Consider the following 22,282-nt stretch of genomic DNA (forward strand, 5'->3'; position numbering starts at 1 on the left):
CGGGATATCGGTCCTACTTCCGATATCGGATCGGATAATGTGAAAACGCACTTAACCCGCGCGCGCGCGCAGCCCTTTATAAGCCACCGCGCGGCCGGCGCTCGCTCATCCCAGTCGTCCTCAAAACGTCGACTAAGACCGCCCCACAAGGATAGGGCGCGACCAGATACAGCCCTCACAGCGCCCAGCGCGGAAGGGGCTACTCACACCCCAGCAGGGGTGTTGAACGACATTACAGCAGCGCTCGCTCAGTTTGTCTCGCGCAGCGATCCGATCACATTGTAGCTGACTTGACGAGCAAAGCATCACGACCGCCCGGTATTGCTTTGATGGGATAAATTCATAAATAAAATTCCTAACTATCTTCCGTCTCTACTTCGATGGGAGCTCCGTTAGTGCATGCTCCCGAGCATACACCACAGACACTGGAGCAGGCAATTCCTGCTTTTCGGCAGCCGCATCGCACCCCACACCCAGTCTTGCATCGGCAAAATATAGTTTTGAGAATGGAGTCAGGTGCCACTGGGTCGTTGGTTGTCACTGGCTTTAATATGCCATCGCCTCTTCTAGTTCATCCCCATTCAGTAGGTGGTAAATAAATTGTACGTTAAATACAAAATATTTGTATTTAACGTACAATTTATTTACCCTTCCGTGCTGGGCGCTGTGAGGGCTGTATCTGGTCGCGCCCCATCCTTGTGGGGCGGTCTTACGTCGACGTTTTGAGGACGACTGGGATGAGCGAGCGCCGGCCGCGCGGTGGCTTATAATTCTTATAAAGGGCTGCGCGCGCGCGCGGGTTAAGTGCGTTTTCACATTATCCGATCCAATATCGGAAGTAGGACCATTATCCCGTACATTTAAGGCGCCGTCTTGAATTTTTGCCTTTGAAATCCTTCCGACATCCGATATCGGATCGGATAATGTGAAAACGCACTAAGGCGGGCTGCTAGTACCGGGCTTATTGAGGAGCGCTTATAGCTCATACTTTTACTACGCGCGTTGGTTTCTTTTTACGTTGCATTATAACACGTTTATGTGAAATAGTTTTTGAGTTAGAAGGGGGTCAAATGTGGCTCCAAACGGTTCGTGTAATATTACACACGGTGCTGCTTGCTACTTTTGTTACTTGAACCTGGCTTGACACGCTACCGCGTCTCTATAAGAATAAACATATTGTTCATAAACAAATGAGTTTATTCCTTTATTGTCCATCTTTTCCCTTCCATATCTCATGAACGATTGGTCCCAGATAAAAAGTGTATAAGACTTTTTTGTAGAGAATTTTATGAAGATTACTTGTGTTTCAGAACATTTTTTGCTATGTGCCACAGTTTAAGAGTTATTCGCGAAAAACTAAAAAAAGGGACCTTTACACCCCCCTCCACCCGTTAGCTCCTCCCCTACCCATCAGTACTTTGAGTATGTGGATTAGAACACCATTCCCTACAACTATGCCAAAATTCGCCTATACACGAATTATTTCCGCCGACGGACAGTTAAATGTCTTCGTTAGGCGTGCTACTAGGCCATGCAAATATATGTTGATGAATACCTACATATGCCTAATTAAACCTACCTTCTTGATTTTGAGTCTGTATACGCTAAAATGTCTAAACAAGCATTTTAGAGTAGTGGGCGGGGATATAGGTATTTAAACACAATACCGGGATGATACTATTATCATCATCATCATATCAGCCTTTATCGCCCACTGCTAAGCATAGGCCTCTCTTCGAGTACAGTCAGCAGCAGAAGTTCCGTAGCGGGCAAGGTGGTCACAATGATCCTAACACGCTCTTATTGTCTTAAAAATAAGATCGTGTCAAGTTAAATAAATAAATAAATATTGGGAACACCTTACACAGATCAACTTAGCCCCAAACTAAGCAAAGCTTGTACTATGGGTGCTAAGCGACGATATACATACTTAAATAGATAAAATACATACTTATATACATAGAACCCTTCCACCTTCCTTCCCGTGTTCCTTTCCTTTCTTCCCGTGGGTGTCGTAGAAGGCAACTATGGGATATGGCTTAAATTGTGGCGTAGGCGAGAGGCTGGCAACCTGTCACTGCAATGTCACAGTTTCGTTTTCTTTCAATCCCTTATTTGCCAAGAGTGGCACTGAAGCTTTAGTAGTTTCATGTGTTCTGCTTACCCCTTTATGGGATACAGGCGTGATTGTATGTATGTATGTATGTATATACATAGAAAACATCCATGACTTAGGAACAAATATCTGTGCTCATCACGCAAATAAATGCCCTTACCGGGATAGTGTTGAGTTCCTCACTCGTGAGGCACCTCATTTGTACCACTCATATTGTTAATTTGTCGCAGTACTTCACACGGCAAAAATGTATTGCATCACACTTCAACTCACCGCACCTCATTTTACTCGCTTGTGACAGTCGCAACACAAACACCTCACGCCTCACAAAGCATTCACGTACTTCAAATGTCACAAAAACGTCAAAACTCATCATCCACACGCGCGCCTTGCGGCCCTCAAATACTCGCTCGCAACAGTAGCAACACAAACACCTCATTCCTCACAGATCATGCACATACTTCAAATGTCACAAAACGTCAAAAACTCATCATCCACTCGCGCGCCTCGCGGCAGACGCGGCCCTCAAACTCCGTCGCGAGAGTCGACACCTCAAATGAAGTGATCAACCACACGTTCAGTTATCGAACTACAGACCTTATGGCCGGGACAAAAGGTCCACCGATAAAATAAAATGTATCGTTTGACTCGTTTGTACCGGAAATCGCTTTGTACCGGAAAGACAGAAGAGGCACTGTGACAACAACACTTCAAAAATCCTTTCAAAGTGAAACAGATAGTTACGTTTACCATAAGAGGGAGTGAGACAGACACACGCGGGCTTCAAATTTGCCTCACCAAAAATACGTTACACATGACTCGAAAGAAAACAATCTTATGCGCCGCAAGTTTTCATACATTTTACGCCTTTTTGATCCCAGGATAGTTAACTTGCTCGCAAAAATCGCGCGAAAAATCAGACGATTTCGCGTGAACCACATCTTTTGTCTCTGTCGCATTTGTGAAGTCATGAATAAATGCAGCTGAGATGCAAAATGTTGTTTTTCGCGGCAGGTCTTCATTTTTGAATTTTTTGATAGCTATTATTGTGCTAACACATTGACCAGTATAACGTGAGCTACCGCAGCAATAGAGTTTGTATGGCTATTGTTATGTGTAATCAGGGAGCTCTCTTAGACTGGACGTTGAAATGGTAACTCAAGTGTTTTGAATATTCGGAATACCAAGCATACCAACACAGAGGGCCAACCACTGAGAAGATGCGTTTACGAAGCTTGCTTAAAAACAATTACAAGATTACTGACCGAAATATAATATAAATTATGTGAAGCATGGTAGTTTAATTAAGTATTTAATCAGTAATAGAAAGAATAATTCATTTCTTAATTCAATAGAATGATAAATAAATCCGACACGAAACGTAATTCACAGGCGGTTGACGTTGACAGTAATGACAGTTTACAGAAGAAAAGTTAGTTTGTGTTTGTACGTACTTAGTTGCATTAGCAATATTTGCATAAAGTTTAGTTTTGTCCTACAGTGATAATACTAATAAATGAGCCAAAATGTAATAATGGTGACAACTTTTACACAATCAAATATACCTGTGATTCTGCCTTAGTGTCATTTGTGTGCAAAAAAATAGTGAAACTGAACTGAAAAGACTTACCGGCGTCGCGAATGTTGATGGTGTTTTTAATTACTATCATATTGCTTTTAAAACACATGGAGTGGTAGGTTTGTTATTTTTATGTAAAAGTGGTACTAATTATAAAACAATACGAACTTTAGTTTGTTTTAAAACATGCAGTTTTATGGTAACTATGTTAATCAAAGTATGTTATTATTAAGCTGTTAATAATATGAAACCACTGTAATTTGTAGCAGTAATTTAAATGGAACAAACTGTAAATAATATTATTCAATGGCAAAATTAGACCCAGTTCCATAAAAACATCAAATTAAGTTGTTATGCAGGCCTCTATGACAGTCCTTCAAATTTTTTTTAATTTTATCTATTTTCTCTTGTTAAATGTTCAAGTACTCATTATGACTAATGAAATTTAGTATGTATAAAGGATATTTACCTAGTACACAACTACACATACTAGTTTTTGTTGCCGATGGATTTTGTCAAACAGCCGATGCTAGAAATTATATATATATACAGATCAGTACCTCACCTCATTTGAAGTAAGACATTGTAACACCTCATTTTTGGAAATGAGGTACTCATACAAACTCATTTGAAATTGATGTCCTACCCATCACTATACCGGGATTCGAACCCAGGACCGCGGCTTAGCAGGCAGGGTCACTACCGACTGAGCCAAACCGGTCGTCGTTCATTTTGAACACCTTGCCCGCTACGCAACTTCTGCTGCTGACTGTACCTACCCCACTTGTCCCGGTCCTATTAATCCAATTAAATTGTGACCCCCAATTTTCCGGATGTCGTCCAACTATGATAAATAATGATGTATAAACATTAAACAATCTAAACTTGAAGCGGTAATCGCTCCCTCGCTCATTCACACCCCTTTGTAATGTGCAGTTTTTAATGCTTATGCTAATCTTGGCTCACAAGCTTTTGCTAACGTAGAGGCTAGTACATATGTGCTAAGATGTCAATAGCAATACGAAACCAAAAGCAAGAGGAAAGCGGTAACCGCTCCCCCACTCTCCCGCTCCCTCTAGAGTTCTAGCGTGCGATTTTCATAGACGTATAAGTTCTGTTGTTGTTTATTATTATCTAACCAAATAACGAGACTCTTCTATGGATATAACTAATTAACTATATACAGATAATGAATATGTTTTCAATACATACGTGCTAAGATGTCAATATCAGCACAGGACCAGAAGCGGTAACCGCTCCCCCACTCCCCCGCTTCCCGTTGCAGTTGTAGCGTGCAGTTTTCGCAGGTGAAGTCGCTCGGTAGTCGCACTTCGTATTTCTGGGCCCTAGGAAATTATGAAGAATATATAAAGAATAGCAATATATAAAACTCCCGTGAGACTCATACACGCACGCACGCTACGCACGCTAACGCTAGCGAACGCTATATCGACTTAATACGTGAGTAACCCGCTTAAAATATTTTTAAATAGCAATATAATTGGAAGCGTAAATTATGAAGATAATAAGATTATTTATAAATACGATTAGGTATCATTGAATCATTTGTACCTATTGAGTACCAATTATAAGTAAGTATTAATAAAATTATAACATCATTGAATGGCAGCCTTTGGTAAGGTACTGTCAGGGGATCGATTTTTGAACACGATATTTAAATAAATAATCGAATCAAATGTATTGAGGTAAATCTCTCATGAATCTCATAAATGAGTCATAATAATATAAGCAACAAAATCTACAAAATCCATCTCTTGGAACAGACACAAAAACTGTCTGATAACGTTTTTATTCCGGTTGTCTAATTATAGATATAATTTCGCTTTGGCATAAAACTAATCTTTATAAAATCTACAAAATTAAAACAAAAATAAAATACTTACGTAACATCGTCTCTAACCCACTCGGATCCACCAGCTCTTGGAGTCAAGTCTAACACTGGCCTCTCGAGGTAGTCCAAAATTCGTAAACTGAATCCTCCCTAGAATAAAAAAAAATCAATAAAAAAAAAAAAATGATATAACAAAAATAAAACAAAAAGAGAGTCGCCCAACGTGGGGCTCGAACCCACGACCCTGAGATTAAGAGTCTCATGCTCTACCGACTGAGCTAGCCGGGCTGGTGAGAGACTAGTGCAAATTATGAGTCACTTACTCTATGCGCGTAAGCCAAGTGCCAATGTACTGTAAAGTTTGAACCCGCGAGGAATGAAGTCTTCAAAGACCCTGTAACAATAGAGAAATACATTAAAACAATTGAAATCACAATCTTTAATCTTAATTACGCACTAATCTGCTTGTGATATTTTTAATATCAGCGCCATCTGACGTTGAGTAGCATTAACCACCAAAGTGTCGACATGTTTTGGGAGTTTGCGTATAGATGTCGCAACGCGACGTAAAACATCATCAAATACGTGAGAACTCTGTATACTGCCTCCGACAACACAATTCCTTACATAATGAAATTATTCCCACAGTTGATTAGTATTTCGTTGGGCCAAATAATTAAGTTAGTGGGCAAACTTACTTGTATAACAGTGACATAATATTTAATAGGTTTTGGATCAACAGCTCTAGATTGTATATTAAAAATACTAGCTCATGTTGTGTTTAAAACACGAGCATTTATTTGTTTTTTACTGCAATGTTAACCCTTAGTTAAGGGTGGTTAAGGGTACTTATTAAGTTAGTTAATCATTTACCTATTTATTTTTATTTTAAGGTTACAGTTACTTTAATTATTGGTTGCCTACAGAATTCAAAATCATTACCGATTACTCTTTATTTCAAATATAATTGATAAAGTTTTTATTGAGAAGTTGTTTTTACACCGTTTTTGTTGTTTTGTTATTTTTAAATTTTCATATTGTATAATATCTAGGCTTATCATTTTTATTGTACCATTACATTTAGTTTTAAGGCTTCAAACACAATACCGTATTGTTTTTTGAATAAATATATGATATGATTATGATATGATACATTATCAAATTGAGACGGGCGCTATGATAAGGGCGCATATTATAATACAGGAAATACATGTTTTTTAAATAATTTATACCTAAGTATTCTCTTTAATTTTATCCGTCAATTATACGAGAAATATTTAATATAAATATTCCAAAAGAAATTTCTTATTAAACAAAAAGGAAATGTTTCGACCGTGACAGGACTCGAACCTGCAATCTTCGGATCCGAAGTCCGACGCCTTATCCATTAGGCCACACGGTCGCATGACGTGGACGGCTACAGAGCTCATCACCTGCTGTGCACGCATTGCGCGCGCAAGCTTCCATGATCAATAAATGTTTTAAGCGTAGGGATGTGACGTCGCAGGCAGATTTTTATCGATCGATTTTGGTTTTTAATGCTTTTTAGCAGGATTTTTTGGGACTTTGACGAATTATGAAAAAATCGAAGAACAATCCTTAAAACTACCGCTGTTGTAAAAAAAACAAATGCAAACGGTCACCTTTTTGCCTTGTATTGTATTTACACAAATCTAAATATTTGATGGTGGCGAAAGAGAACACATAATGTCATTCAACTTTTGTTTTGGGATCATTTTGCGAATGGGAGTTTTTGTAGCACCACTGAATAAATAATGTTTAGAACTATGTACGTGTGGAATCTGTAGAATAGGGGTCCTTTGTGATATTTCTGGCTTCTTTATGCCACTTGTGAGATTACTTAGTTTTATATTAAATTGTGTTATTAGCATCACCGAATGTGACAGTCCCTGGTAATCCTAGGATCGTGGTCAAAAAATGGGAATACACCAAGAATTTACAAAATGGGTTACAAATATTAATACGGTACGATTATTACTAATGAGTCTCAAGACATTATGTCGCTGCGATTGATGTCATAATGAGATCATTAGGTGATCATAAGAAGGCAAATTGTGAAATCATTTATCAATTGCTGCCCGTCTCATAGCAGTCTCACACACAATATTATGCACGCGATATGTTTTTGTTAAATACTTAATTTTCATAAATTATGAATTTTTAACAGTGGCAAGAACAGTAAAATATTTTGCTCCATTACACAATGCCGTGAATCATGCTAATCATATATCTATCAGATTGTTCTAACATGCAAACCTGTTATTTTATTGCACTGGTTTCATAATCTATAAGTTATGATACTTGCATGATGAAATGTTATGCTTTTTAAAATCATTCATTGCATAGTAACAGTACGCATCATCATTTTTGCGCTTTAATCATGAGATCATATCATAGGTACTCAATGCATTACCCATATCCAAGAACGAAAAATCGATTTTTAGAAAACTTTTAGACAAAAATCTTCTATGATGTTGGTAAGTACTGTAAGTAGGTACATAACAATTAGGCTCAACAAGGTACCTAAGCTACCCTAAGGGGTACCTAATTGAGATATTCCTTTTTTTCTGTTTTTAACCCCCGACGCAAAAACGACGGGGTGTTATAAGTTAAGACGTGTCTGTCTGTCTGTCTGTGTGTGTGTGTGTGTGTGTGTCTGTCTGTCTGTAGCATTGTAGCTCCCGAACGGATGAACCTATTTAGATTTAGTTTTTTTTTGTTTGAAAGCTGAGTTAGTCGGGAGTGTTCTTAGCCATGTTTTATGAAAATCGGTCCACTATGTCGGAGGTTTTTTCATAATTTTAATTTTGTGGTTAGGTTAGTTTTGTGAATAATAGTTATTTGTTATACAAGAGTGCAAAGTTGTATTTTAACGCCGAGTGCGGAATTGGAAAACGAGCAAGCGAAAGGATTCTATAGTTGAACCACGAGCGCAGCGAGTGGTTTGAGAATAGAATCCTGAGCTTGTGAGTTTTTCAACACACGAGAAGTAATATACATTTGCACTAGTGTGTAACACAAAACTTTTCCCCCCACTACAGCGAGGAAAATAAAACGCGTTTATAACTGCTTCCAGTAGTTCCACAGGTGGTAAAACATCTTCATCACTAGATTAACCCACTTTTATCAATTTTAAATCAGAAAATTTGCCTCTATTCAAGGTCATATTACTTTATCCTCTAGTGGATAAAATGCTGTTACCCGCTGGTATTAAAGGACAAAACACGTGTTTCCGAGCTAGTGAGGGGAAAACTATATTTTTTCTTCGTTCATCATCTCTTGTAATAAGGATTTGATGATTCACCAGTTCACCACCGCAAGCCGCAGTCCCCGCCAACTCGTTTGGCTAATAATGCTAATAGCTAAAACTAATTATGACAAACATAGTCATTCCACGAGCCACAGTCACAAGGTCGTTTGGTAGTGGAATTTGCATTGAGTTAGGCATCCAGTCTTAATTTAATACCTAAAAAACTAACAATGTACTAACTACCTAATACTATAAATAACAGAGCTTTACCGTGAGTTTGATGTTTTAAAATATTTTACTCGATATCGAAGGTACTCTTCACTAAAAATGTGTAATAGTTCTAGTACCTAACCATAAAGGCTCCCCGAGCTTTAACTTGCCCCATACAAATAATAATGTATCTTCTATGCCATCACGTTTACTATTTCTTGCTATTTCTATTATTCTAAAATGTCAAAAACTCTCGGTAGAGGTACAGTCTAATCCCCATTCATAAACGTTCAAGAAAGTTATCAAGCCGATAATAGTTATTTGTTATACAAGGGGGCAAAGTTGTATTTTAACGCCGAGTGTGGAATTGAAAAACGAGCAAGTGAAAGGATTCTATAGTTGAACCACGAGCGAAGCGACACACGAGAAGTAAAATACATTTGCACCCGAGTGTAACGCCGCGTCTTGCGTGAGCGACGAACCCGCGACGGCGACGCGATGCGATGCGATGCGACGAAATCAAACCTTCTATCTCTATGGACTTGTCTTAGGTGGGCGACGGAACGCGACGGCGATGCGACGCGACGAACTAGCGATGAACATGCGAATGTTAAGCGACGCGATGCGACGCGATGCGATCAAACCGCTGTGTTCATATGGGAGTGTCTTGCGTAAGCGACGGCCCGCGACGGCCCGCGACGGCGATGCGACGCGATGCGATGGCGATGGGCGCGCGATCAAGCTATTTGATTTTTAGAAGCAAATTCAATACGTAGAGAGGTCGGACTAGAGAAATAACGATTGATTACTAGTCTCACATTTCATTCTTTATATTTTCTTATAATAAAAATTCAAAATATTCAAATTAACATAAGTTGACCAAAGGAGTAATGTGCCTAAAAAGTAAGGAAATTACAACTTTTGTAACTTGTATTGACAGCCTTTGATTATGTGCACGGTGATACGAGATTGTCTGCGTAAAATATTAAAATTTAAGTGTGAACTAAAAATATGAAACACTAGTGCGATGACCTTACAATATATGTACTAGCACTTGACTTTGGTGAATAGGATCACAAAATTAACTAGTTATTATAACGGGCTCGTAGCCTAGCGGTTTCGACGTCTGGACGCCGCGCCAGCGGTATGAGTTCGAACCTCGGCTGAGGCATGCTTTTGCAGTTTTATTTTTGTTTCTTTTATTTTCTATTATTTGATTGTTTACTTTTTTCTTTTTGTAAGAATCTTCATTCTTATTTTTATTTTATTTTTAATAACTCCGGCTTTTATACTAACAAGGAAAGGTACCTCTAATTATAGCTCTTGCGTACTTGCGCGACAGAGCTAGACTACATTTCTGTCGGCATATGGTGTCGTCGAAATATAGCACGCACCTATTATTATTGGTATTATTTTTAACCATCGCCTCATCTCTCAAGAAGGACGGTTATCAAGTCGTCTGTATGTTTTTTTTTTAATGTTTGTTCCTCGATATCTCCGTCGCTTCTGGACCGATTTTGAAAAATGTTTTTTGATTGAATGTATATGCATACAGATTGGTCCCATTTTTCTCAGAACCCAGTTCTGAAGATGGGATCCTGGAGAAATCGAGGGAACTCCTCGAATCTGAAAGGCATACATATGCTGATTTTTGTGTTTTTAAAGGAATAGCATGCATTTAGGTACGGAAAAGTGACATTTGGTGCAGTGGAACTGCTGATGATGGCCAGAACGGAACTCTTCAAATCTGAACGGCACGCTTATAGTGACTTTGGTATTTTTATAAGAACAGCATGCACTTTCGTCCAGAACAGTGACATTTGGTGCAGTGGAATTGCTGATGATGGTCAGAACCAAACTCCTCAAATCTGAACGGCACGCTTATAGTGACTTTGGTATTTTAATAAGAACAGCATGCACTTTCGTCCAGAACAGTGACATTTGGTGCAGTGGAACTGCTGATGATGGCCAGAACCTAAACTCCTCAAATCTGAACGGCACGCTTATAGTGACTTTGCCATTTTTAGGGTACCGTAGTCAACTAGGAACACTTATAGTTTCGCCATGTCTGTCTGTCCGTCCGTCCGTCCGTCCGCGGATAATCTCAGTAACCGTTAGCACTAGAAAGCTGAAATTTGGTACCAATATGTATCAATCACGCCAACAAAGTGCAAAAATGAAAAATGGAAAAAAATGTTTTATTAGGGTAATACATGTAAAGTGGGGGCTGATATTTTTTTTTATTCCAACCAATGTGATATATTGTTGGATAGGTATTTAAAAATGAATAAGGGTTCACTATTAAGATCGTTTTTTGATAATATTAATATTTTCGGAAATAATCGCTCCTAAAGGAAAAACAAGTGCGCCCCCCCCCCTCTAACTTTTGAACCATATGTTTAAAAAATATGAAAAAAATCACAAAAGTAGAACTTTATAAAGACTTTCTAGGAAAATTATTTTGATTTTGATAGGTTTAGTAGTTTTTGAGAAAAATACGGAAAACTACGGAACCCTACACTGAGCGTGGCCCGACACGCTCTTGGCCGGTTTTTTATAAGAACAGCATGCGCTTACAGCATATTAATGCAGCATATTAAAATTGTTATTTGTTATACACACTGTTTTTATTGAATTCCGTTAACTTTAAGGGAAGATCAAATGAATTTAATGTCTCTAAGAAACTTAACTCTTACGGTTATCGAGTTATTAAAAAAATAAAGATAATTACTGAACATGTGTGTGACTGCCTTTACCACAGATAATTACTGAACACATGTGTGACCAATTCCGAATGTTTTTTGTTTTGACATGTGCAGTCAATCACTTGACACTAACTTGAATGTTATTCGTAAGGGTCTCTCTAGGGACACTAATAAATTCATTTAGGTACATAGAGGTATACATCAGGGTGGCAAACGGCCTCCGCGCGGTTAGTATGTGTGCTCGCCGCTTACGTACTCGCTCTATCCGCGACACATGCAAGCGGATGTGAATGAACAAGATTTAGTCGCGGCCCCGCGCCCCGCGCCCCTACCTACCTATACAAGTACCTATTCTACGCATCACATTTGCACTGACCTTGAGAGGCCCGAGCCCCCAATCAAAGAATGCGTTGGTTTATTAAAATTTAAAGCACTCGAAAGCAGGCGCGTAGTTAATTAGAAATGTGGGAAAAAAACCGTCGTCGCGCGGTGTCGTTTTTCCTTTCGTGTATGATATCTATTTCAATTTATAAATATGGAAATGTATATTATTAAGTAAACAAATACATGTACTTAATATAAAAAATAAAAGGTAATGTAGCTAGGTATTTGACAAAACATTTTCTAGAGTAATATTGTCTTCGGTTACCGCGATAGTTACTCATGAAATAAAATTATGGAAACGGATTAATTAACGTTTCCATAGTTTTATTTCATTGTCTAGAGTAATTTTTACTCATGAAATTGAGAAAAACACCGAAATTAGTTATTTACTGAAACTTGACGTTCACATGTTCATTGTAATATTATGCCTACTTGAAAAATAAATATTTCATTTTCATTTCATTTCAACACATAATTACTATTATCTGTTATGGCCTTATGGCTGCCGGCCAGATGAGCCATTTTTTTTAAAGTTGTTCACCCTTCTTTTTTTGTAACATGGGTGTTTTTTACGCGATTCATACTCAGAATCTCAAGGTCTTTCGATCCTGCCTGATAGGAAGTAAAAAAAATGTCTTAAGATATCCATACATTTTTCAAACCTTCCATTCCGTTACTGCCATACAAAATGTATGAAAAAATGGTAACGGAATGGGAAAAAACTTGGGAGACTTTTTTCTCCTATTAGGAGTGAAGGAGCTCGCGATTCTGAGTGGAAACCACATAAAAATTTCCAAATTCAAAAAAAGTCGGGTGGACGTACAACTGTGACAAAAATAAAAATGTCCCAGATAACAGTTCTAATCAACATTCAACAATTAAAATGATTTATTAATAATGAAGAACTAACACGATAAGGTAGACAAGCACGAATTCAAATTTGTGATTTTTGTGTTTATTTCCATCGCGCAGTCGGGGGCGGTGCCGCTCGGCTGCCCGCAGAAAGCCACTTTCGCATCAGTAGGCCTAGCACATGATGGCCGCGGGAGTATGTCGCCGCGAGATAGATGACACGTCTTTGTCTAATTGTATTAATGACATAAGGACAGGTAGTCTATCTCGCGGCGACATACTCCCGCGGCCATCATGTGCTAGGCCTGCAGAAGTCCGAAACTAGAGAAATATAGAGAGCGCTCGATCGCGAGTAGCTACTTGCGCCGGCGGCGGACGCGTGGCGCACGCACACAGGGCCTCTCTGTGGGTTCCACCCCCGTCAGCGCGACGGCGATAAAGACCTAAAAATCTGAAATTTGAATTCGTGCTTCGGTATCGTATCCTCTTAAGAGTTAATTCGCCTTCTGAATTTGTTATGAAAGTGCGTGCATTAGTGACGAATCGCTTAGTGGACGCCAGGCTTCACATATCGATTTTCGTTTTACCAACAACGCCATTCATTCATAAGTTTCATTAACGATACCATGTGGTTACGGAGTGCACACGAGTTGAATACGGCTAAGTAACCAGTCTAAAATGTGCCGTCCAGACGCGTAAGAAGATCATGGTTCCGGAGAGCGCCCTTACACTGGTTTTTTGAGCGTATGACTAGCCCGCACTCAAGTGGCTATTCTAATTATATCACGTACGTTATGCACAGTCACTCCATCTAGTGACGAGAGGTAATAATACTTAGACGACTCAATAACGTTCAATGCGAGTTTGCTGATGTTGTATTCAGTCGTGTAATAAATTTTAGATTCGAATTTTGAAAAATATTGCATTGAATTCGTGTTTTTGTGGATTTGTGTATTAAATTAATGATATTCTTAATGCATGAGACTAAAATAATACCTTTGAGACCTTTAAATTTATTGAATAAATAGGTCATAATGGCTAATCGTGGCACGTAGCGCCATCTATGATTTTGGTTTGACATTAATTATACGATGTTCCGGATGAGACCCCATGACCCAAAGTTCTTAAAAAAAATAAGAAAGTAGAATCTTAGAGAAAGAAATAAGCAGGTAAACAAAATCAAATAATCCATACTGATTAAACTGGAAAGTGTGTGTGTGTCTGTTTGTTTGTCCGTCTTTCAAGAGAAGCCGCGGGCAAAAGCTAGTAGAACATAAAAGAAAAAAGTAAATAAAAATGCAAAAAGATTGCGTGAGCCGAGATTCGAACTCACGACACTCATGGCGCAAACGATTCCACCTAGAAGTCAAAACCGCTAGACCATTTGCACATTGTGAAAGACGGCGAATCTTGTGATTCTAATCACCAAAATGCTAGTGCCGAAGTTTCGTGCGATGGATACGCGATGACCTTGAGCCATCGCCGTCGCATCGCGTCGCATCGCGTCGCGTCGCGTCGCGTCGCCCGTCGGTCACGCAAGACGGAGCGTAACACAAAACTTTTCCCCTCACTATAGCGAGGAAACTACAACGCAAAAAATGCGTTTATCACTGCTTTCAGTAGTTCCACAGGAGGTAAATCATCTTTATTACTAGATTCACCTACTTTTATCAATTTCAAAGCAGTTAATTTGACTTTATTCAAGGTCAAATGACTTTACCCACTAGTGGATAAAATGCGTTTTTACCCGCTGGTATTAAAGGACAAAACACGTGTTTCCGAGCTAGTGAGGGGAAAAGTTCGTTTGTCCCTTTCCGACGTATTGGTGTGATAGAAAGGGACAAACGAACTTTATCGGCCTGATAACTTTAGTGAACGTTTATGAATAAGGGATAGTGACGATAACACAACTTGAAAAAAGTTGATAAATAATGCGTACTTTACTCAATGGAATTTTTCATATTTATTCTTTTTAATTTTTCAATATAAATTATGATAATACTAGCTTTTACCCGCGGCTTCGCCCGCGTAATAAAAATATTCATTAAGATTTTCATTTGGATCCGTAGGTTTCTCTGTAGGTATATTTATCTGCGATTATTTCGATTGAGCGAAACCTTTATAAACATCCCACATAGCCCGTATTTCGACACTATGATCGGTGGGTAAAAACTACTTTTTTCTATTATCCCTTAAAATTTTTTACATTTTGCTTATACTTATCGCAAACGTAATCTTCAAGCAAGCAAACAACGATCGTTTTAGAGCACATTGATTGTATGTAAGTGACCGCCGTCCGATTATCCGTATCCCTCTAACGATACCCATATTATCCGTATCCCTATCGCTAACGCTATCGATATCGCTATCCCTATCGCTATCCCTATCCCTTATCAAGATAACACTTTAAGTTCTCGCGCTTTGTACACATATTTAAAGTCACATACAGGTCGAACGCGATTAATTAACATTATTTTTACCTTTTTTCCCAACGTTTCGGCCAGGTTGCACTGGCCGTGGTCGCGGAAGACTGATGTCCCAGCAAAATGTCACCGGAGATGTAAACAACAAAACTACCCGATATTAATTTATATAAATGTTCGGGGTAGACAAATAAATATAATCTACCCGCTTTTAGTTAATGTTTATTTCCCACCGCACGACACAAAAAAAAAAAGTTAAAAATAATGTTAATTTATCGCGTTCGACCTTATCAAGATGTTTAATGATTTCTTATCAAGTGCTAAAATATAAAGTTTCATGGTTTTATCTTTTAAAATTAAGAAATCCCATACAAACTTTCAACCTCTTTTTCAACCCCTTCATCCCTTTTTTTCGAAATAAAAAGTAGCCTATGTTCTGTCTCAGGGTCTAAAGATTGTCTGTTCCAAATTTCATCAAAATCGGTTGCGTGGTTTAAGCGGGAAAGCGTAACAGACAGACAGACAGAGTTACTTTCGCATTTATAATATTATAGTATATATAGTATATAGTATAAGTATATAGTATATATTATAGTATATAGTATGGATAATTGAATATTTATGTATAATAATAAAATAACAGAAAAATGTGGACCAAAAAAAAACAAAAAAGTCCGCAGCCGGTAGGATTCGAACCTACGCTCCCAGAGGGAATCTGATTTCGAGTCAGACGCCTTAACCACTCGGCCACGACTGCCGTGCAAAAGTGTGCGAAAATTGAGGTCTCGAGCCACAGTAGGTTTTTAGATGAATTAAGGGGTAGTTATGCTTAAAAAAACCTAAAGAATATCCATACTAATATTATAAATGGGAATTCACATTATCCGATCCGATATCGGATGTAGGACCGACGGATACATTAAGGACGCCATCTTTGAATTTTGCCTTTAAAATCCTTCCGACTTCCGATATCGGATCGGATAGTGTTAAAACGGACTTACAGTCCTGTGATATGAACCATGAATTGAATACAACCTATGAACGGTCAAAGCCTGTAACCCTCGTGCAGTACAGTTATTAGTCACCAGCGAGGTCAGTGCCCCCGCCGCAAGCGCATCATTATCTGCACTATCGCTGTTTGTTTACAGTCTGATTACAGTCTCTTGCAGAGCTAGCGTCGAAGTCAACGAAGCAAACTACTAATCCATTCAGGTGACGGTAATTATGGTGGGCTTACGCGAGTTACGCGTATATCAAAAATCGGTTTTGTTGGCCGGTTCTATGGACAAATGTTTATAGTAACATTCGTAACGTAAACAGTGTAAACACCTTAGGTTATTTCGCGACGATTTAAGTAATGGAACAATTTTGGTAAAGTCGTCGTCAATAGAATTTGTGAACAATGTAAACAAACCTTGTAGTCAAAATGTCTTTAATTTCCATTTTAACTCATCAGATACTAGCTAAATCCATGTGTTGTTTAATCAATTCATCTCACATTATGATACTCAACCTATAAAATAATAAAATTGTGCTAAAATCTTGATATTTTATATAATAGTTTGTTTACATTGTTGACAATTTCTGTGGACGGCGATTTTACCTAGTTATTGCTAAAAAAAATTTATAATTGCTATTAGGAATATACTTCCAAATAATATAGAAAAAATCCTAATTTAACCACACAAATTAAGTACCCAAAGTCAAATCCAATACGAGTAAAAAAAAACAGGTAAACATTGTAAACAGAAATGAGGGCGACCAATGACCATTCCTTTAAATAAAATAATTCTGGAACTAATAGGTAGTCATCAAGAATTTTAAGGTCACGTACTAAGATCCCTACTCTGATTCGGACCGCTAGCGCAACAAATTCTAGTTAACAGTTTGCTTGCGCTCTGTTTACAGTTGACATTGTTACTTTTAATGTAGCAACGGTACATAATTGCCTTTATTATACGTGTAATGTGTTAGCTCAGCTGAAATTAGAAAAAAATACTAACATCAATTCTCTTCTTCTCAACATAGACCACAGAAATATTGAAAATTAAGCATATTTTAGCTAAAGTTTAGATATGCGCTATGTGTCACCGAAATGAAAAAGCATCTTTCTTTCGTACAGGAGATGCATCAAGTGAAGTACTTAAGTATTTCAATCTTTAATTTAGGAACTACCTACTCATCTACTAAACTAAGATTATTAAACTAGTGAGAATTTATGTAAGGTTTTTTGGTGACATTCATACTTCTACAGTCAGTATCACATTTAATTCCTCTCGTATCGAAAGTGCAGGTAAATTATGTCTGAGATCTGGGGGCCGATTTTTGAGTCTCACTGTCACTAAAATACCGGGTGAAAACGGTGAATTGCCTATTATTTTCAGTGACAATTTTCTGAATTCGAACGCGTGAGACTCAAAAATCGGCCCTCAGACCAGAACCAGAAAACTAAAACTAAAGATTCTTATCTTTCAGCAGTCCATAGAGACAAGGTCTAATGTATCAAGTTCAAGTAGGTTATAGGTACTTTACCTTTCGGCATCCCACATGGCGGCTTCGTCCTCGTGTTGTCCAAGAAGTCCAAATCAAACCTCCTCGCCGGCGGGAACGTCAGCGCCACGTGCCCCCACGCACTCCCCACACCACACAACACTACCAATGTCACTAACGACGCCATTTTTAATTTCTGCACTACACTACACGTCACTCATTTTTGTTTACACTTGGTTGTAGTTGTGATTTTTTTCACGTCACTTGGATTTTACGTCATTTTGGTCGATTTTTGGTTTCGTTGAAGCGTATCTGTAACAAGAAGAGACATTTGTTATAAGTTGATATCATAACATATAGAAAGTAGAAATACAAACATAGATAAACAACAGGTGATCTTATTGCTAAAGAGCGATCTCTCCAAGATAACCTTAAGGTAGCGGAAGTTGAAAAGATAACAGTAGGTGCCAGGCCAGCAAAATCAAAATACGTATTAAAATCGTTAGAATAATAAAAGCACTTCTTTACGATACAACACAATACAATAATTTATTAATAACACCAGTGTTACATGTCATCGTCTTATTATGAATGCTAGTTCATTTTTTCCCGCCTTTGTCACTGTTTCCGTCAGATTATGTGGTATTTTATTGTCATATTCATAATATTATATATTATGGTTATCCACACTTCCACAGCCGCAGTATTGAGTAAATGTGAACTATTTCAACTTCTAACAATACTGTTTACATTCGATTCGAATATGTGTGCAAAGAAAACGATTCATATTATTATAATTTTTAATAACATTTATATAAGTACTGTCGTACGTATACATCAGACAGAAAACAACATAGAGCATTTTCACTATTTGGTATACAAATCTAATTAGAAGTAAACTAAACACATGGAAATGAGTCTAGCCCTAACTCAACGTAATATTCACAACATTTAATGTGCTTAGGTATATGTCTAGTCCAGTCCAAGTGAACAAGAAATTAAGCACCAACCAGCTCTAGAACTAATAATAATATTTAAAGTCCTAATAAAATAATTCTAATATATTTCAGGTTTCCAGATCATTAACTTGTAGCAAACTTTCTAAGAAAGTCCAAACAATTTGCTATAACATTCTAGTAAAATTGGACCAATTTTCCACCGACAGATTGTTACTTGTTAAAACAACCCGCCAATCTCCGCCAATCACGGCGGCTAATTCGAAGTTAACGACGTAAAGGAAAATAAAAGGGAAACGGAAGTAGCTCGAGAATGCAAGTGACATGTCTGTATAAAAAACGACGAATCCAGTTTAAAAATAGTCCTGACTTTCACCACTAAGGAAATTGTACTTGCTTCGGCAGTACGTAAGTATATATATACCTACTGAAATTGGGTTTTTTTTACGAGGAATACATGTGTATTGAAGTAAATCGTAACTCGCTTGTAAGAGTTGTAAGGTTTGTCGGGTGAATACAAATACACATATACCTAAATCACTTCGAAAAAGGATTTGTCTCTTAAAACCAATCATGAATTCTGCAATAGGCCTTAGTCTTCATGAAGGTACTAAAATTACACTATAAAAGTTTGATTATTCTTTTGATTTAGTAGGTATCTGGAATGTAAACGGTGAAACGAATCAAATAAACCATTAGCCGAAATGAGGCCATTTTCCCATTGTTCCGTTGCATAACATAATATAAAATGATCAATCGCTCAATTTGCCAATTTATCTCTTCACGGTATCAAAAACGGATAATAATTGCATTTTCATGTTTAATTTTGATATGGTTGAGTATGACACCTCATAATGTCAATCCTAAATATAATAGTTTCAAAATGGTTTCAAATAAAGTAACGTTGTATTGTACATACCCTAATAAGGTGTTGGAGCTAAACAACTAAAAGCAAGCCGCAAGCTATAATAACATAATGAATAACATAATAGCGCAAGTATCGTGGCAATGGCTTTGTAGCTGATTATCTGTCCATCACTTTCATCACTTTCTCTGCAATGGCGTCTGTAAGTATGTAATGATTGTAATGTGTATCATTACGATTTATCTTATTGTTTTCTGTTGCAGTCTTAAACGGTTGGAAATTTAATTTGTTATGATTTTTATCCGATAATAGCAAAACCAGAAGATTAACTATATGAGGGGATATATAATGATGAATTGAATGGCACTCCGACACATATGATACTAAAGATTGTGCCAGAAGGAGTTACCGCGAAATGTATTCAAGAAATTAAAATATTTGAGCAGTTTATGTAGATCGTATTTACTTAATTAACATAAATTAAACGAATAAATCGTCCAAATAATTGTATAAGTAGGCACACAATTTGTTAGAAGTAGTGTACTTTCATATCACTTTTAGAGTGAAGGATAAATAAATATTATAGGACATTGACTGATTCATTGATTCTTAAGCTGAGTTTAGACCAGCAAGTTATTGCTGCAAGTTTTGAGACTTTTGAGACGAAACTAAGTATAGGTAAGAGTGAGTGGCAAGTATCTGCATTTCTTTCTTGCACATACTTCTCTCTCAAAACTTGCAGCAATAACTTGCTCGTCTAAACTCAGCTTTACACAGATTGACAGCATGCGCGGATCCAGGGGGGGGGGGGTCATGGGGGTCACGAACCCCCCCTGGAGCCTAAGTTGGCCATACAAATAGACCACGTGACCCCCTCTGGGGCCCCGGGCCTTTACCACGTGACCCCCCCCCCCCCTGGGCACGAAGCTGGATCCGCGCTTGATTGACAGAGTCCCACTGACTGAGGATGTATTATGTTGGTATTAAAGGAATGCTTAGTTGCTTATCTTTAACGCAAACTTACTATTAAGAAATTTAATTTGTCTAATCTGTCTAAATTCTCTTAATCTGTTTAATATACTGCTATTAAGAAATTTAATTTGTCTATGTAGATAATGCCAATTTAGCCAATTACTTATAATAATCCAATATCCCGCCTACCTCCACTTTTGTAATTAAGTTGCTGTTCCTATTGAGGCTAAAAACCTATTAATTAAACAGATAATTCTGTAGTTTTTATTTTTTTATTTTACTTAGAAATTCTTTTTTTAAAGATTTTTTTACTACCTTCGGAAGATGCAATTCTGAAGTTTTATTCGGTTAAAAAAAATCGGTTTTATTGGTCACAAATATCATGAAATTAGAACCAAAAATTCAGCCTGGTAAAGAAGAGTAGAAATTAAAATATGGCAATTTGAAGTCAATTTTTGTACAGCGAGACAATGTTGCGACTTTGAAATCTTTTTTGCCAAGCTGTACAATATAACTAAATAAATAAAATAAAAATAAAATGCATTTATTTCAAGCACAATTGCTCATAGAGAGATAATATGGGGATATGTACAGCTACTTTTTTTTATGGTATCGCCATCTGTTTTGCAAGTTTAGCACTATCATCATTGGCCACCCCGGGCGTCGACCGGTCCTCGCGTGCGCAGGTGGACACTTTCGCCGCATTCCGCGCACGCGCCGGCCTCTTGGCGAATAACGGCGTATGAGTATGAGTGTACCTCTACAATGGTCAATGATGCTGACAATGCGAAATTTTACGCAGTGGAACTGATGTAAATGATTCAATGGTAATTTTTTTGGAGGAGAATAGGTATTTGAATAGGCCACAACGGCAGTTCCTGTAAATTCTACATAAACACATACACACGCACGCACACGCACACCAAAAAGTGATTACTACATTTACTACTATGTACTAATACAAGTTGTACAACTAGTTTAACATCCGTTTCTCTCTCGGTTACTCTTGACCTTGACCATTTTGATCATAAAATTCATAAATAATTTAGCATTAAACATTATTTATTAATACAAGAAAGAAAATGACCTCGCCTTAATTTATTTATAATTCTAATGTATCATCCATAGGTACAGATATTTCGCCATATCCTTCAATATCCGATATGGTCTAGTGGCTAGGATACCTGGCTCTCACCCAGGAGGCTCGGGTTCGATTCCCGGTATCGGAATAACTTTTTACATTTTTATTTTAATGTTTGTTATTTGCAAAATCATAATCAACATTTGCAGAAATACTTTCCAATTTTTTAATGTCTGTTAACTATTTCTGCTAACAATACATACCAAGATATACAACAAAACGCAGTACTTTTTGTTGGATTTTAACGGTATCATATTCGCTTCTTATGCCTGACATAACAACTCTATTACAAGAATGTAACAACTAATAACCGATTATTAAACATTATTCAATCAGTCGCCACGCTCGATAAGCACATTAATAACTTTTCATAATGAGCTACGGAAGGACGCCATCTAGCGAAGCAAGTTCTCAACCACATTATTTAGTAAGTGTCAAAAATATCTATACACGACTTTATGCTTGC

The 22,282-nt window shown here is 37.6% G+C and overlaps 2 protein-coding genes and 4 non-coding genes across 9 annotated transcripts in view; 1 reads left to right on the top strand and 5 right to left on the bottom strand.

Annotated features, from left to right (window-relative positions):
• The window catches only part of LOC125235942, a 103,371-nt gene that overhangs the window by 23,747 nt on the left and 57,342 nt on the right, over positions 1-22,282 (bottom strand). For all 4 annotated transcript variants that reach the window (XM_048142602.1, XM_048142625.1, XM_048142609.1 and 1 more), the window contains 4 exons: positions 17,925-18,194; positions 5,871-5,941; positions 5,600-5,697; positions 4,908-5,041 (listed from right to left, as the gene is read on the bottom strand). In XM_048142602.1, coding sequence (XP_047998559.1) covers positions 4,908-5,041; positions 5,600-5,697; positions 5,871-5,941; positions 17,925-18,069 — 448 coding nt within the window. In that variant the 5' untranslated portion in view covers positions 18,070-18,194. The remainder of the gene's footprint in view (positions 1-4,907; positions 5,042-5,599; positions 5,698-5,870; positions 5,942-17,924; positions 18,195-22,282) is intronic.
• On the bottom strand, positions 5,763-5,835 carry Trnak-cuu. The gene has a single exon. It is a non-coding gene; the product is annotated as a tRNA-Lys (tRNA).
• Trnar-ucg lies at positions 6,877-6,949 on the bottom strand. Its single transcript has one exon. It is a non-coding gene; the product is annotated as a tRNA-Arg (tRNA).
• Positions 16,068-16,149, bottom strand: Trnas-cga. The gene has a single exon. It is a non-coding gene; the product is annotated as a tRNA-Ser (tRNA).
• Positions 18,143-22,282, bottom strand: part of LOC125239556 — a 45,960-nt gene continuing 41,820 nt past the window's right edge. The window contains exon 2 of the mRNA XM_048147185.1: positions 18,143-18,194. Coding sequence (XP_048003142.1) covers positions 18,143-18,194 — 52 coding nt within the window. The remainder of the gene's footprint in view (positions 18,195-22,282) is intronic.
• Positions 21,833-21,904, top strand: Trnae-cuc. The gene has a single exon. It is a non-coding gene; the product is annotated as a tRNA-Glu (tRNA).

This window comes from Leguminivora glycinivorella, chromosome 2 (genome assembly GCF_023078275.1).
Source record: "Leguminivora glycinivorella isolate SPB_JAAS2020 chromosome 2, LegGlyc_1.1, whole genome shotgun sequence".
In the NCBI taxonomy this organism is placed as follows: domain Eukaryota; kingdom Metazoa; phylum Arthropoda; class Insecta; order Lepidoptera; family Tortricidae; genus Leguminivora; species Leguminivora glycinivorella.